The 17,380-nt window shown below is 38.7% G+C and overlaps 1 protein-coding gene and 1 long non-coding RNA gene across 2 annotated transcripts in view; one reads left to right on the top strand and one right to left on the bottom strand.

Moving 5' to 3' along the window:
* LOC117508383 overlaps positions 1 to 592 on the bottom strand; it is a 17,206-nt gene extending 16,614 nt beyond the window's left edge. Inside the window, exon 1 of the long non-coding RNA XR_004560075.1 lies at positions 581 to 592. This is a non-coding gene — a long non-coding RNA (uncharacterized LOC117508383). The remainder of the gene's footprint in view (positions 1 to 580) is intronic.
* Positions 1 to 17,380, top strand: part of zgc:158328 (uncharacterized protein LOC567225 homolog) — a 215,016-nt gene that overhangs the window by 101,444 nt on the left and 96,192 nt on the right. Inside the window, 3 exon segments of the mRNA XM_034168130.1 lie at positions 1,699 to 1,911; positions 2,067 to 2,195; positions 16,276 to 16,404. Of these exon segments, the coding sequence (XP_034024021.1) occupies positions 1,699 to 1,911; positions 2,067 to 2,195; positions 16,276 to 16,404 (471 nt within the window).

Genomic DNA, 17,380 nt, shown 5'->3' with positions numbered 1-17,380 from the left:
AGGGAGTTTTTCCTTCCCACTGTCGCCAAGTGCTTGCTCACAGGGGGTCGTTTTGACCTTTGGGGTTTTTACGTAATTATTGTATGGCCTTGCCTTACAATATAAAGCGCCTTGGGGCAACTGTTTGTTGTGATTTGGCACTATATAAATAAAATTGAATTGAATTGAATAAATAAAAGCTGATAGGCTAAGCTGTATTTTTAGCTATTATCGAAACAGAAGCTAAGATATCATATGTTTTAGGTTTCGATCTAAACCTTACCTTGCTGGCTAGTTTATGGATAACTACTATAGGCAGACACATTCCATCTACATGCTTTCTAATGGAAACCCCGAACTTAGATACTATCTCTTGATATCTATTAAAAACTTTTTAAATTGAAGAACCAGTTTGTCATACAGAAACCCTTGTTTAACTAACACTAATACATGTTCACTCTGTGAAGCTACTGATAATCATTATTTTGCTTTTTGTATGAGCTCATGGGGTGAGCACTTATGCCTGGAACACAGTGTATGTGTCTTAACAGTGTGTCAGAGAGGATATTTAAGCCCCGTCACACTTACCACAAACGAGCACAAATGAGGCCAAATCAGAGTGAATGGGTAAAAAAGCCAAACTTCAAGGTGCAGTCAAGAGGGACAGACATTCGGACAGCCATGTATGAATGCCGTATGATTATCCAGAATATGTGCCAAAACCACCTTGAATGATTCGCACACATTCGGCATGCAGCACCTCTCGAATCCAAGTCGACTGTGGCCGGAACACAGTACGAATACCCACAATGCCAGCAGAATGCAGCAGGAATATGCAGAATGCACCTCGAATGCTGTACGTGTGCAGTTCGATCACCGTCTGAGGTCTGGGTGGAAGGCAAGCAAGGGGAGGGGTGTGGCACACTGAGCGCTGTGGTCTGCTCTTTTGAAGACCTGCCGTGTCTCATTGCTGGATGTCGAATGACCTAATAATGCTTAGAATGCAGGAAGACTGCACTTCGACCGCCTTTCAAGCTTTTTCCACTTCAGACGCACCTCAAGAATTGCGTGCATGTGTTCTACATTCAGGCTGGCCACGCAAATGAGTCCGACTGTTTAGAATGCACTCAGATAGCTACTGGATTTTTTTGAATGCACCTTGACTTTGTCCGAACGGTGGTTGAATTTTCATTTGGTCGGCGATCGGGTTCATTCGGCCTCTGTGTGGCGAGGGTATTAGTGTTACTCTGTCAGTATAACTCTTTGTGCAGGAGAGAGCCACACCAACAGTACAAAGGATGCCGTGCTTACTTCCCACGGCTTAACATGTACTCCTTTCCAGGGGGTAATTTAAATTAGCCTAAAAGACAAATATTCAACTGCTGATGCCATTATTAATCTTGTAATCGATGCAATAATGATATAAATTTTCAACATTGTTGAGGTTAAAAAAACTTTTTGGACTGCAGGTTTTTGGAATCCAACTTTGCTCATTTCACATATCTTAACATTTGTCACATAGCTTTATGTCAGTATTAATCAGTTTTAGACCATTTTTAATCCAACTCTGCACAAACCCTGCAAGTTACTGGCATTCAGTTTTTTTTCTAGATACAGACACCCTTCAAATTTGCTACATAGATTCATTTTGCCCTGAGCAAATGTATACTGTAGATTTCTCTTATAATTTTCTACTACTGTGCTACTTTGTGTATTCAGCTCTTTATGATGGAGATCTAGAGGAAGATGAAGAGGGGGAGCCCTTGGAGGTTCATATGCTGCCAGACCTGCTTTTCCGCAGGCCTCCTCAACTCCTGCAGTATACTGCAGCCTTGCATTCCCGTTACAACACCGATGATGATGTTGGCGATAGCAAACAATTAGAAATTCAAAGAGAGCGTCGAGGAGAACTTCAACTGGTCAGCCAAATTGGTATAGTATGCATCCTGTGAGGTGATGTTCTGTTGATAAACTGTAATATTGTTGGCTTTTTACTGTTAAATATTAAAGAAAATAACTAGGAAGTCATGATAATCCAAATAATGTTCAGTTCACCATTTTGTGAGATTGTACCTTTTTTTACTCAGAGTGTCTAGATGGTTCATTTGGTGATGACTGCAGTGTGAGCTGCGATGACTGCGTGAATGGACAGTGTAGCACAACCAGAGACGGCTGTGAATGTTCACCAGGATGGACGGGCACGGTCTGCAATCAGAGTAAGCCTTCCAAAGTCAGCAGTAAATGATGTATGTAATGAATGTAATGAACAGATTTCAGTTAAATTTGGTGACCAGGTAGATAATGTTCTAGGAAATAAGTGATTTATTTTTCGATGTTATCCAGAATATATTCTGGAACTAAGAGCCAGAAGAACATTTGGCCCAAAGCAACATTTATCTCAAAGCATTGTGAGAGGATTTATTTATTTATTTATTTGAATAGGGACAATGCACATTAATGAACATCAGTATAAAAACAAATGTAAATATGCCGGATTATAGCTACAAAGCTAGTTTTCATCTGTAGTCCCTAGGCAGGCAAATACATAAGAAAGATAATATAATATACAAAATAAACAACACAAGGGAATGTTAAAAGTCTAGTTGTCACATGACTGGTTTGTTTTCAGCCATAGTTTGAGTTGAGCTCTAAACCTGATCAATGTAGGGCTCTCCCGTATGTGCAGAGGAAGACTGTTCCAGATGTTAGCGGCCCTCACAGAGAGAGTGTTCTGTCCAAAAGTTGTTCTCCTGTGGGGGACCTCACAGTCTCCTCTGGAGGAGGCCCTGGTTCTCAGGCCACTTGAAATCTTAGGTTTAAACAAGGTAGACACTGGAGGTGGGGCTAGTCCATGTAGCGCTTTAGAAATGAAGCATACATACTTAAAATGTATAACATTTTAAAAATTGAAAAGATTGTACTTGTTTAAAATATTACATACATGAAAAGAATTAGGTTTTCGATCAAAAACTTTAAGAGATTTTTTGTACAGTGATTCAATTAATTTCAAATTGGTAACTGTGGTGAGAGACCAACTTGTGATGCAATATTCAATATGAGATAAAATCATTGAATGGAGAAACATTCTGGCAGCACCAAGTGTTAGAAAAGACCTGATTTGTTTAAAATTTTTAAGGTTAAATTTGACAGTATTGGCAAGTTTTTTAATATGATTTTTGAAGGACAAAGTGGAATCAAGTATCACGCTGAGGTACTTGAATTCTGTGACAAGTTGTAATTGTTCTCCTCTCAAGAATACTCCAGAACTTTTTATTTCATTTGATTGCTTTGAGAACATCAACCAGAACCTTTTTTTGGAATTGAGAAGCAAACATGATTTAAAAAGCCAGTCATTTACTTGCTCCATGGCTAAGGTCAGCATAGAAGCTGCCTCTTTAATGCTCCTTGCATGAGTATAAATTACAGCATCATCTGCATACATTTGGAAATTCACGTTATTACATATTTTGGGAAAATCATTTATGTACAGGGAGAATAACAGAGGACCAAGTATTGATCCTTGCGGCACACCAACAGAGACATCCAAGACCGATGATTTTACACTGTTAATTTATACACATTGTTTTCTTGAGGATAAATATGATTTAAGCCACTGAATTGCCTCTGGCGAAAAATTGAAGTCTGTTAATTTTGTTAGAAGAATTTCATGGTTAACAGTGTCGAAAGCCTTTTTAAGGTCAAGGAACACTGCACCAACACAAGGATATACGTATATCCAATTTACTTTTCACCTTGTCTATAAAGAAGCTGTTTGCTGATTCAGTGGAGTGGTTTGCTCTGAACCCAAATTGCATAGCATGTAGATTAAAGGGACTATAATTTAAATGTTAATTTATAATATTTGCTACCCATCTCTCAACAACCTTGGAAACGACTGGAAGTATACAGATTGGTCGATAATTGGATATATTTGAACTGTCACCAGATTTAAAGATTGGGGTGACTGTGGCCAATTTCCAGGACGATGGGACAACTCTCTGTTTAAGTGATAAATTAACCATGTGTGTTATTGGTGCAATAAGGGACTCTTTGCATAATTTTAGGAGATGAGTGTCTAGTCCATGAATGTCTTTAGCTTTCGAATTTTTTAGTGAACCAATAATTTTGGACACTTCCAGCCCTGTTATTTCACGTAAATTATAAACAGGCTGTGTGAGATCAATGGACCTTGGTTTGAGGTCAGGAGATGGAAATAATTCACTTATTTCCCTCACAGAATTGAGGAAATAATTATTAAATTCATTTGTCAATAGATTTGGATCAGTCACAGCAGTATTGTTCATTTTTAACTCAATTTCTTGTTTTGCTTTTTTTATCCTTCCCCGCTAATTTATTTAAACTTTGCCAGATCTTTTTGGAATTTCCATTTGCTTCAGAAATGATATTCATGAAAAAAGTTGCTTTAACCTTTCGCATAATTTGAGTAACCTTATTTCTTAGTGAGGTAAATTTATTCCTGTCTGTGATGAGACAGGATTTAATATATTTTTTAGTTGCTCATCTCTGTCTCTCATCCATTTCTTAAATTCATCATTTATCCATGGTAATAGATTTCTCTTTCTTTTGTTGTGGCTTCCCCTTTTGGTAAAATTTAACATTACTTCATTAATTTTCTTGTTTACATAGGCAGCTGCTATTTTCAACATCTTTACTTTGAGTGATTTCATTCCAATCACAACTTTGCAGAGCTGCCACAAGATTTGGTAGTAATTTTTTGGGAATTATTGTTTTGGGTAATACTTTTACATTTGGCCTATATGAATCATCAAAACGTTTTTTTGTAAGTTTTCTTGAGAAGAAGATGGCATTATGGTCAGACAACCCAGTCACGTAATTAAACGTTTTGATAATTCTTACAGGTTTATTTACAAAAAGCAAGTCTATCAAAGTTTTGGAGTGTGAAGTTATTCGAGTAGGTTGTTCTATTAACTGTTTAAAATTAAAATGTTCAATAACTTGTTTCAGGTTCTTTCTAGCTTTCTTATCATTCCAGTTTACATTAAAATCTCCAATAATTATAATTTCTTTATTTAAATCACAATCATTAAGAAGAAGTTTTAAGTTGTTATAAAAATCCAATTTAGCAGATGGTTTATGATACAAGCAAATTACAATGAAAGACATTGCAGGTGAGAGTGAAATTTCTACACCAACATACTCGAGCTGGATTTCTTCTAGCAAGTTTATCCATCTACATTTTAGAGTGCTTTTAACATAGAGAAGAACACCTCCACACCTCCCATGTGCCCTGTCATTCCTATAAACATTATACTCTGGCATAGTTACCACTGAATCTGGAGAGTTGTGTGATAATCAGGTTTCAGAAAGTCAGTGTTGGAGTTGCAGAGCAGATGTTGAAGCTCTTCATTTTTAGATGCCATACTCCGTATATTCAAATGTCCACCTAACAAGCCTTTTGGTTTGGCTCGCGGATCCCAGATTGTTTTAGCCTGATTAAGTGTATGGAAAATCTTAGGTGTCCATTGTTTTTTGAAAAGAGGATTTCTCTCCTTTTTTGTGGTGGTGGAGGCCCAGTTAGCTGGTGCCCGGATGGTAGAGGCCCGGTTAGCTGTATCCCAGATGGTGAAGGCCCGGTTAGCTGTAGCTCAGGTGGTAGAGGCCTGGTTTACCTGTAGCTCAGGTAGTAGAGGCCCGGTTTGCTGTAGCCCAGGTGGTGGAGGACCAGTTAGCTCTATCCCAGATGGTGAAGGCCCGGTTAGCTGTAGCTCAGGTGGTAGAGGCCCGGTTTGCTGTAGCTCAGGTAATAGAGGCCCGGTTTGCTGTAGCCCAGGTGGTGAAGGCCCATTATCTGTAGCCCAGGTGGTGGAGGACCGGTTAGCTGTATCCCAGATGGTAGAGGCCCGGTTAGCTGTAGCCCAGATGGTAGAGGCCCAGTTTGCTGTAGCCCAGGTGGTGGAGGACCGAATAGCTGTAGCTCAGGTGGTGGAGGCCCAATTAGCTGTAGCCCAGGTGGTGGAGGACCGGTTAGCTGTAGCCCAGGTGGCAGAGGCCTGGTTAGCTGTATCCCAGATGGTAGATGCCCGGTTTGCTGTAGCCCAGGTGGTGGAGGCCCGGTTAGCTGTAGCCCGGGTGGTGAAGGCCCGGTAAGCTGTATCCCAGGTGGTAGAGGCCTGGTTAGCTGTAGCCCAGGTGGTAGAGGCCCGGTTAGCTGTAGCCCAGGTAGTAGAGGTCCGGTTAGTTGTAGCCCAGATGGTGGTGGGCCGGTTAGCTGTAGCCCAGGTAGTGGAGGCCTGGCTAACTGTAGCCCAGATGGTGGAGGCCTAATTAGCTGAAGCTGTAACCCAGGCAGCTGAGGTAGAAACCAGGCTAGCTGTAATTGTAGCCTGATTAGCTCAGGGGTTGGGCCTGCAAGCTGTAGTCCAACCCGGTCTGTGCTCAGAACCAGTCCAGGATTTATTTCAATATCACCAGCTAAAAGTAATATTAACACAAGTTCCAAAGCCCCCAGGGATGATCTAGATGTGAGTGAATGATCAAGTTTACCTTGAGGTGGCCTGGCATATCCAGAATTGAGAAATCTTGTGAACAAAAGGTATTGATTCCTCTTTACTGGGTATAGAGTTGAGTTATCCATTTTCCGAGGGCCCGATAAACTCCAGAAAAGGTAACAACATATAGGATGTTGATGAAATTTGGTGAGTAGTTGGATAATGTGCTAGAAAATTAGGGATTTTAATTTTAATTTGATCTGGAACATATTTTGGAATGAGGGTACAGAGGTTTTAATTGTTCTGGAACATTTACTGTATTTTCCAGAGTATAAATTGTGTTTTTTGAGTTGTGAGATGTCCTGCAACTTATAGTTCAGTGCGACTTATATATGGAAAAAAATACAATTCACAACCACCAATTTTCTTTACACTTGAAATGACAAACACACCATTAAACTGTCTTTTTGTTTAATAAAAAACAAGAGAGGTGGAAACTTCATAACAGGCCTTGATTACTTTCAGCACTTGTTTAAAACCAAGTCAGGTCACACTTAAAGTGTTCTTTAAATGAGCAGTCATCGTGGCATTACTATTTTGAGCTTTTGCTCATGTCGATTCTAGTTAAAATACAATTAGCAATCATGCTCACTTCAATCAAATATATATGAATAAATGTGTTTGCCAAATAGCAAAGTGTCTAATGACACAAAGACCTGCGCCGTAAAAATGCACAGGAACAGACATTCATATACGTTTGTATGTGTGTGTGCGCATGTGGTGCGCTGTTACAGTGCAAACGAACAGACATTCATGTCTGTATGTGTATGTGTGTGCGGTGCATGTTACAGTACAAATGAACAGACATTCATGTCTGTGTGTGTGCGTTGTAATGGCACAAATGAAAAGTTGTTAATTTCCACAGCAACGTGAACAGTAAACGAATCAGTAAATGAACAGTTTTAAATCAGCTGATGAGTTGATTTAAAACTGAACTTAACGCAAGTTTGCATTGGACCGCTCTGTCGCTTTGGGAAACGTTCCACGTAGAAAGTAATCCACAAGAGGTCGGTGTTGTGCTCAAGAAGTCTGTTTGATAATCCACAGTTAACCGAGGAAGAGGAGAAGACCCCAAATAGCTGAATGAGCTCTGGAAAGTGACTCAAATAAAACAGTCTGTGGTCTGATCACAAAACGTGGTCCTGGCGGGCCCATAGCTGAGAGGATCCATGAAAAGAGCCCATCCAGAGGGAGAAGCCACCTGTGAGGGGTGCCTGCCGGTTCATGCCTTCAGCCGGTGGGAGAAGGGGAGGTGACAGGCCAACTGCTCCCCGCGCCACAGCGCGGGCTGATTAGCCCTACTTGACACCCAAAGTTACCGTGTCGCATAAATCTCTCCCAAGATGCCTTGCTTCCAAAAGGGGACCTCAGAACCACCAGAATAAAGTCATGAAGCAAAGAAGAAAGTTCTTTGTTATGAAGAAATACCGTAACATTTCTTTTTTTTTTTTTTAATGGAAGACCACACTTTTGAATGAAGATGGACTTTTTTTTCCTCTATTTGGGAAAAACCTTATTTGGGCTTATTTGGAAGTACAAGGACAGCTCTTTTAACAAGAAGAAGAAAATTGATGCTGAGTTTATTTTATAAATGTCCGAAAAAGGAGTTTAAATTACATTTAAATTACATTGTACGTTCACCTCACATATGATCATCTTTTCAGTGGCTGAAAGAAGCAGTTTACTCGCATTTTGTGCCTTTCTAGTGACATTAATTAGCTCTTTGCTTTAGATGGCTAAAGCAGTGTTTGTTTGTTTTTTTGTAAATATATATGATACACCGGGTTTTCAAGCGTTTCATTGCGTGATACATCACCTCACATATGCCCATCAGTTCACTGGCTGAAAGAAGCAGTTCAGTGGCTAAAGGCAGCAGTCTACTCGCTTTTTGTGCCCTCATAGTGACATAACATGCCCCTTTACGTGTGCCTTATAAATTAATAATTCAGCAATTTAATCCATTTTTCTTTTTCTTGCATGAAGTGATAAATGCGACGTATACACTGCTGTGACTTACAGTATATACTTTTATTTTTTCTCTTAAAGAGGCATTTTTGGACCAATGCGACTTATACTCCGGTGCAACTTATAGCCTGGAAAAAATGGTAATTAAAGAAAATTATGAGTAATAAACTATGACAGCATTTTGTGAGCAGATGAAAAATGTCGTAGGAAATAATTTATGTAATTTTTGAGTGGATGTGGAACATATTTTGTATGCAGGATCTAGAAGAATATTAGAGATATGACAACATTGGACTCAACATTTATGAATGGATCTTAATGAAATTTCATGACCATTTAGATAAATTGTTCGGAAACAAAAATTGATTCTAAATTCAAGTGAAAGTGAGTATTTTGGCAGTGGGGAATACAGTGCCCTCCAAACATTTTGGGCCACTTGATATTTCACACATTTTAATTTGTTTATGCCATTTCAAATAGAAAAAGTAAATCAGGCTAATCAATATAAAAAAATTCTAAAATCATCTTCCTTAAACTCAAACTCAAAGCAAATCTCGACAACTTGATTAAATTAATTAAAAATATAAAAGCCAAGATGATGTGTTTGGGAGAGGTGATGGTCTAGTGGTTAAGGCATTGGGCTTAAGACCAGAAGATCCTCGGTTCAAATCCCAGCCTGACTGGAAAAGCATTAAGGGCCCTTGGGCAAGGTCTTTAATCCCCTATTGCTCCCGGTGTGTAGTGAGTGCCTCGTATGGCAGCAGCCTCACATCAGGGTGAATGTGAGGCATTATTTGTAAAGTGCTTTGAGCATCTGATGTAGATGGAAAAGTGCTATATAAATGCAGTCCATTTATGGGTTGGATAAGTAATGAGCCACTTTGGTATAATGCCTGTAAATAATCAGTTTTATTGCCAGTTTTCTTCAGACAAGTCAAGGGATGGATACATGAACATTTCCATGTCACTGAATAGGCCTTGGACTTTTTTTTACATCAATTATGAAGAAATACAAACAGTATGCCACTCTATGGTAAATCTATGTGGAGTATAGACAGTTATCAAAAACTGAGTAAATAGAGCCTTCTCCTGTCGTGCCCCGGTCAAGTGGAATGATCTCCGTGCGTTAGTGAGGCAGTCGGACTCTGTTGAAAATTTTAAGTCGCAACTGAAGACACATTTGTTTTCTATTTGATATGATTGACATATTGTTTACTATGCTTTTTATTCTTTTATTTTTTAATCTTTTTAACTTTATTATTATTATTATTAATAATAATAATAATAATATGTTTTATTTATGGGTGCCTTTCATGGAACTCAAGGTCACCTTACTACACATACATTAAAACATACGTATATTAAAATAACAGCAATAAAATTAAAACAAACTATACAGTGGATTATGCTTTTAATCATGTTCTTTGATCGTTTGATTTCATTTGTTTTGGTTTTTCATTGCTGAGTTGTTTTCTGTGAAGCGCCTTGAGGCGATGCTGTTGTGATTTGGCGCTCTATAAGTTTAATAAATTGAACTGAATTGAAACTAAGTGACTGGGCAAGAAGAAGAGGAAAGTCACCAGTTATACAACTTCATGATGAAGTGGTATAGATAAGGGTTTTCTTTCACCAAAACATCAATCCTAGGCATCAGTCCTCTATACCACTTAATCATGAGGCTATATAACTGGGGATACAAAATGCAAAACGTGCACGATGCATGATTTCTCCAATCACAACCAGAGAAGTCTATAACTTCTTTTAGGTTGTCTGGGTGTCTTGGTGGCTTTCCTCACTCTTCTCCTTCTTGCACAGTCACTCAGTTTTTTACATATTCTATTTGTACCTCATTTTCTTATTTTATTGTATTGCTACAAATATTATTATTATTATTATTGCTTATCCTTGCACACACTGTTTCATGCACATTTTCCTCTACTCGCACCCATCTTGTGTATTTTTTTTAAGAGCTGACATAACATGTGAATTTCTCCACTGTGAGATCAATAAAGTCTTATCTTATCTTACCTTACTACAGACAGATTTACCAGAGAGTGCTACACTGTTTCTATTTCTTCATAATTGATGTTTAAGTCCAAGACATAGCCAGTGACTTGGAAATGTCTATGTATCCATCCCCTGACTGGCAAAGCTGGCAAGAAAACGGATAATTTACAGGGATTATAGCAAAGTGGCCCATTACGTCTGCAACCCATCATCTTGGCATTTATATTTTTCATTAATTTATATCAGGTTGTAGAGATTTGCTTTGAGTTTGACTTTAACTAAGATATTTTTTTAAATTTTTATGTTGAGAAGCCTGATTTGCAGTGCCTCTGGAAAGTATTCACGGCGCTTCACTTTTTCCACATTTTATTACGTTACAGCCATATTCCAAAAAGCGTGAAATTAATTTCTTCCTCAAAATTATACACACAATACCCCATAATGACAATGTGAAAAAGGTTTTTTTGGGGGGGTTGTTGCAAATTTATAAAAAATAAAAAAGACAAAGAAATCACATGTATTCACAGCCTTGCCATGAAGTTCAAAATTGAGCTCAGGTGTATCCTGTTTCCACTGATCATCCTTGGGCTAGTTCTACAGCTTAATTGGTGTCCACCTGGGGTAAATTCAGTTGATTGGACATGATTTAGAAAGGCACACACCTGTCTACATATAAGGCCCCACAGTTGACAGTGCATGTCAGAGCACAAACCAAGCATGAAGTCAAAGGAACTGTCTGTAGACCTCTGAGACAGGATTGTCTCAAGGCACAAATCTGGGGAAGGGTACAGAAACATTTCTTCTGCTTTGAAGGTCCCAGTGAGCACAGTGGCCTCCATCAGCCATAAATGGAAGACGTTTGGATCCACTTGGACTCTTCCTTGAGCTGGCAGCATGTCAAAAGTGAGTGATCGGGGGAGAAGGGCCTTAGTCAGGAGGTGACCAAGAACCCGATGGTCACTCTGTCAGAGCTCCAGCATTTCTCTGTGGAGAGAGGAGAACCTTCCAGAAGGACAACCATCTCTGCAGCAATCCACCATTCAGGCCTGTATGGTAGAGTGGCCAGATGGAAGCCATTCCTTAGTAAAAGGCAGATGGCAGCCCGCCTGAAGTTTGCCAAAAGGTGCCTAACTCTTTGGCATGAATGCCTGGCATTCATACCAAAGCCTTCGTTCTGGAGCAAACCAGGAACCATCCCTACAGTGAAGCATGGTGGTTGCAGCATCATGCTGTGGGGATGTTTTTCAGGGGCAGGAACTGGGAGACTAATCGAGATTGAGGAAAAGATGAATGCAGCAATGTACAGAGAAATCCTGGATGAAAGCCTTCTCCAGATTGCTCTTGACCTCAGACTCAGACAGGGTGATGATTCATCTTACAGCAGAACAATGACCCTAAGCACACAGGCAACATATCACAGACGTGGCTTCAGGACAACTCTGTGAATGTCCTTGAGTGGCCCAGCCAGAGGCCAGACCTGAATCCGACTGAAAATGGCTGTGCACTGAAGCTTCCCATCCAACCTGATGGAGCTTGAGAGGTGTTTCAAAGAAGAATGGGTAAACCACCCAAAGATAGGTGCGCCAAGCTTGTGGCATCATATTCAAGAAGACTTGAATAGCTGGCTCCTCTAGAGTAGACTTTACCAGGGAGGCTGAATAGTGTGATGCCCCTGTAATTGGAACACACTCTCTGGTCCCCCTTTTTAAATATGGGGACCACCACCCCAGTTTGCCACAAATACAGTTTGCATTGTACTTTTTGTTTTTGAAATGGCATAAACAAATTAAAAAGTGTGAAATATCAAACGGGCCAAAATTTGGAGTGCACTGTTTGTCGCCTTGGCAGAGGTATGCAATGTCTAAATTTATTCTATTGTTTCATTTGAAACTGCAGTTACAATTTCTCCTGCATTACCTTAATTATGATGATACTACTATTACTGCTATTACTACTAATATTGCTATCTGAGGGCTGTTGTCAGTGCAGGAGTCTTTAGAATTTCCCTAACTTTCCCACTTTACAGTGCAGCAGGGTAAGTATGACAAAATTCAGTGAGTAAATCATATAAAATTGTCCAACTTAGATTTACACCCATTCATCCATCCAGTTTTCACCAATTTTCCAGAGTTGGTGTAATTATCCCACACAGTAAAATCCCCGGTGTTAAATTAACACTAACAGTGAACATATGGTCACACTCTGGTCAGAGTAGGACCATATGTACACTGACAGTGTTAATTTAACACTGTCAGTGTTAGTTTCACACTGGTGATTTTACTAAGAAGATATACCCCTATCCAGACTATATGAGGGTTAAAAAAAGATTATTTTTTTATACCCACCAGTATGCACTTTGTGTGCTACTCTAGTTTATACCTGTTTATGAAATATATTATTTAGACCATCGGCTGTAGCAGCAAAATCCTTCTAGAAAGCCATTTTCATGCTTGTCACCTTGGTAGGCAATGAAACACTCACAAATTGATCTTGAGGACATAGTGAACAACATTCCGGGTGTTCATTTTTGTAAAGTGGAACTTTAAGAGTTCATTCACTGTCAATAATTTGTTGGGGTAACAAATTCACGTGGTGAGTTGGTTTTCTCACCTTTTTTTCATAAATAAATAACTAAATAATAATTCAGCCTTCTCGATATTACAATTTCTAAAATTACCCCCTTTAAACTCAAACAAAACACAAATCTCTACAACATAATGTAAATGAAATTAAAGTTATTTTAAATTAACTTTATTGAATGTGATAATCTGTAGTACAATTGGATCACAATTTTTGTGCTACTACAGATCCTTTGCCCTGGTTTGTGATTATTGTTCAAAAACAGTGAATTCAGAAAGTGTGGGCCATAGCCCTCTTGTGGGAAATGAAGGTACTGCTGGTGGGCCTTGAGTAGTCACTAAAAATAAGTAAATTAAAAAAGCCTTTGTTTTTAAAGTGCAAATTACCCAAAAATAAAATAAAACCATGCTGTAGTATTTAAATTACATTCTTCATTTATCTGACACATTTGAAGTTATCTAAAAAAAATACTTCATTATTCTCATGTGTCAGTCAAAATTGTGATTAAAGGTTTGGGTGGGCCACAGAAGATTTCCAGATTTCAAAGTAGGCTGTGGCCTCCTTAAGTTTAGAATAGCTCATTTAGAACACAGGCCACACAATATTAGTGTTATTGCTTGTAAAAGCTAATTGTAATACATGTAAAACCTCCACACCTGTTTCTGTGTCAGTGTGTGCTAAAATATTAAACAGCTTTATATGTTTTATTCAAAGTGCAGCTTTTTCATTCAGTCTCCATAGCATATTTAAAATTAGATTTATTGTGTCCCCACTTGATGAATGTCAAGTGTTAATTAAGGTTACATTTTGTACATTATTAAAATGTGTTAAAAAATAAATTAGAAAATGTTTGACCTAAGTCCTGATCATGGATAGGAGATAAACTAATTCACTTTTAACATAATTCAGTAGAAAAGTACAGGACATTCACATACACAATCTGGTATTACAGGACTTCCCTCCAGGGCACATCTTCTACATTTTTAAGGACCATTTGTAATGTGGTGTCGAGCGATGACAGAGCTTCCAGTGTGCACTGATCCAGAGCCATGTTTCAAAACCTGTCAGCTTCTCCGTGTGGGAGGCTGGCTTGTTTATGGGCACCGGAATACAAGGGCACCACTGGAAGCCATCTGTCTGGTCCAGGAGCACGGGCAGAGACCACAACAAGAGCACAGCCCGAGGCCAAGCATGTTCACTATTGGGATAGAAAGCAGAGGTCCAGTGTTCCCATCCAGCTCTGTGATTAATGGGTGATTTGGTGTGAACTCGAGTCAGGCTGGTAATCATGAGAGAAGAGACGTGTGGGATAAGTCCATCAGACGCAATCTGTCACTTTTTACAACACACCCCTGATGCCCCCAGATAAGACTACAGTATGGTCAGAATGTGCAATTCATATTCCAAACTATTATCTCAAACATAACATGCATAATATACTGGGCACTTGAAGAGTGCAAACCTCTGTCCAGGTGAAACCATCTTAAATTTTCTGGGGGATTAACATTATTCTAATTAACCTGTATATATGGGAAGTCACATTGTGGGAGAGAACAAAAACTGCACCTGCAAGTTTTCAAATAAAAAATGAACATCCTCTTGTTAATTTACTGCATAATGTTAGACACAGTGAACCAGTGTTTAAAAACAATATTCCTCAAAGAAAGATTGCAAGGGATTTGCATATTTCTTCCTTTACAGTGCATACTATCATTAAACTATTCAATGAGTCTGGAGTAATTTCAGTGTGTAAAGGGCAGGAGTGCAAGTCTAAGCTGAAAACCCATGATGTTCGATCCCTCATCACTGCATCAAGAACCATCATTCATCAATAGATGATATAGCCACATGGGCAAGGAATTACTTTGGAAAACCCAAATGTCACCTAAAACTTTAATGTGATTTTATGGTCACAAATTGAGTTTTAAAAACAGATATTTGCGACCGTAATCCAGCATTAACGTCCACAAATCATCAGACACAAGGGGGTTATTCCCATTCTAATCCAATTTCATTGTTTGCACAGTTTATTTTTCTGTAAGTAATTCGGTCAGCGACGCTTACTGTAGCAACAGTGTCTTCATGCCAAACTGGAAATTCTGAGCAGACCCACAGATATCTCCATCTTGTCAACTGCATTGAGGTAAATTCATCATAAATCCATCAATCAATCCATTTAAATCCATTAAATCAAAGCATTTTGGCATCGTCGCCGCTCTGCCAGTTTCTCTCGCTCTCAGCTGACAGCGCCATTATTGACATCTGCGTAGAAACGCGGTCACAGCGTGGAGTTATACATAAAATGTGAAACGGTCGAATATTTTGCCAACGCCAAGGCGATATTTTATGGTCTGAAATCTCACATGATTAACCAGTCAGATTTGTGGAGCAGATGTAATTGGATTAGAAGTTAATGTTATGGAGAAGTGGCTTTGTCTTCTCTAGGCTTGGAGGCATCTGGGTTGGACTGTCACACAGTGGAAACATACTGTTTTCAGCAGAATCAGTATTCCAGATTTTTTTTTTTTTTTTTGGAAGAAATGGGCATTGTGATGGGGTTGTGCCAGTGCCCTTGCCAAAGATGCAGTCATTTGCGCTACTGTGATGACAGCATTAATGCAGATAAATACATTGAGGTTTTACAGTGAAATATGCTCCCTTCAAGATGGCATTTTCCCCATTCTACATTCTGCACACATTACAAAGGCATGACTATGGAAGTAGAGGGTACGGGTGCTGGACTGGCTTACTTGCAGACCTGACCTGCTCTCAATTGAGAAAGTGTTGAGAATTTCGAAATAAAAAACAATGACAACCCTTGAACATTTTAAGGCATGTTTGCAGAAGAATGGGACAAATGATCGGAAATGCTTTATTGCTTGGAATCCTCAAAGCCAAAACATCCTTTAAGTGTTGGGAGAATTAATGTCAACATTACAAAATGGCATCTCAACTTTTTTTTGGAATGTGTTATAGGCCTGAAATGTAATGAAGTTGACCACACAAAACATTAAATGTCTTGAGTTCATGTCTGCAGTGAAATAAAATTAAAATGTAAGAAACATTATGGGGTTTTATTTGCATTCTCCATAACATCTGATTTGGTATTTCAAGTAAACCTACTGTTAACAAGCTCTCAACACATCTTAACACATTTTTATCATGCTGCCTTTATTTTTCTTTTCTCTCTGTGACTCGCTCGCTCTCTGTACAGCTTGTCCACAAGGGACTTACGGTCTGGCGTGCAACAGTCTGTGCCGCTGTCAGAACGGAGGCTCTTGTCACTCTGTGACTGGAAACTGTTTGTGTCCTCCTGGCGTTCACGGTCTGCTCTGCGAGGATGGTTTGTGCTCACATTTTTTTCAGAACTACTGCTTTATGACAATACAGTAAAAACAATAGAATAAAAACATTCTGTAATGTTAAAACACCGCCAGTAAAAGAAAATGAAAACATGTAAGTAAGAAAAAAATTTGAAGAAAAAAAAAAAAATTACCAAGGTTGGGTAGGATTACTTTGAAATGTAATTCAAAAGTAATCAGATTACAAGTAATCCAAATGTATGTACATACATACATGTAAACCACATGTATTCTTTCAAAGTAATCCTACCCAACCTTGAAAATTACATAGTTATATTATAAACACATGATTACAGAATTCCAAAATGAAATCATGAAACAAAAAGACCAATGGGTAAATAGGTGTAACTAAATGAAAATAGATGTATAGTAAGCCTAGATTAAAACAAATATTCTTTTAATTTATCTAGAATCAAGGAGTGTAATGTTCTATTTCTGTATTGCTGCACAATTGTGAAAAAGCTTCATTATTGTAGATAAATTACAGAATCTTTGCAATATTAAACAAGTGACAAAAGGCATTTTTGGTCATTTTTCTCATTTGTTAGGTGAAGGTGCAATATCATTTTCTATTGGTAACTACCTTTGGCAAAGTCTCTGTGATGCCCACTGTGAAATAACACAGGCTGAAGGTAGCTCAGTGGCACTGGTTCCCAAACTAGAATTAAATATGTAGGTAGATTTTGATAATCCATCAAACATTCACTAAAAGCTTCTTCATGTTGAGCCACAGTAACTTTGATGGCCTGAAAAGTGATGCAAAACACAGATATTTAGCTAAATCAGAAGCTGCTGGACTGTAGCCATCATCGTACAATCAGCCAGCAGATGACTGGACAGACAACCGTACGGACGAAAGTAAAAACTTGGCATATAATCCTGCTCAGTTATTGAGATTCCTTGTAAGTTGTTTTGTATTATTGTATCAGTGATCTCTTTGAATATTAGACCTCTAAA

Source organism: Thalassophryne amazonica, chromosome 4 (genome assembly GCF_902500255.1).
Source record: "Thalassophryne amazonica chromosome 4, fThaAma1.1, whole genome shotgun sequence".
Classification (NCBI taxonomy): Eukaryota; Metazoa; Chordata; class Actinopteri; order Batrachoidiformes; family Batrachoididae; genus Thalassophryne; species Thalassophryne amazonica.
The sequence above is the reverse complement of the archived record's forward strand: the minus strand, read 5'-3'. Positions and strand labels throughout refer to the sequence as shown.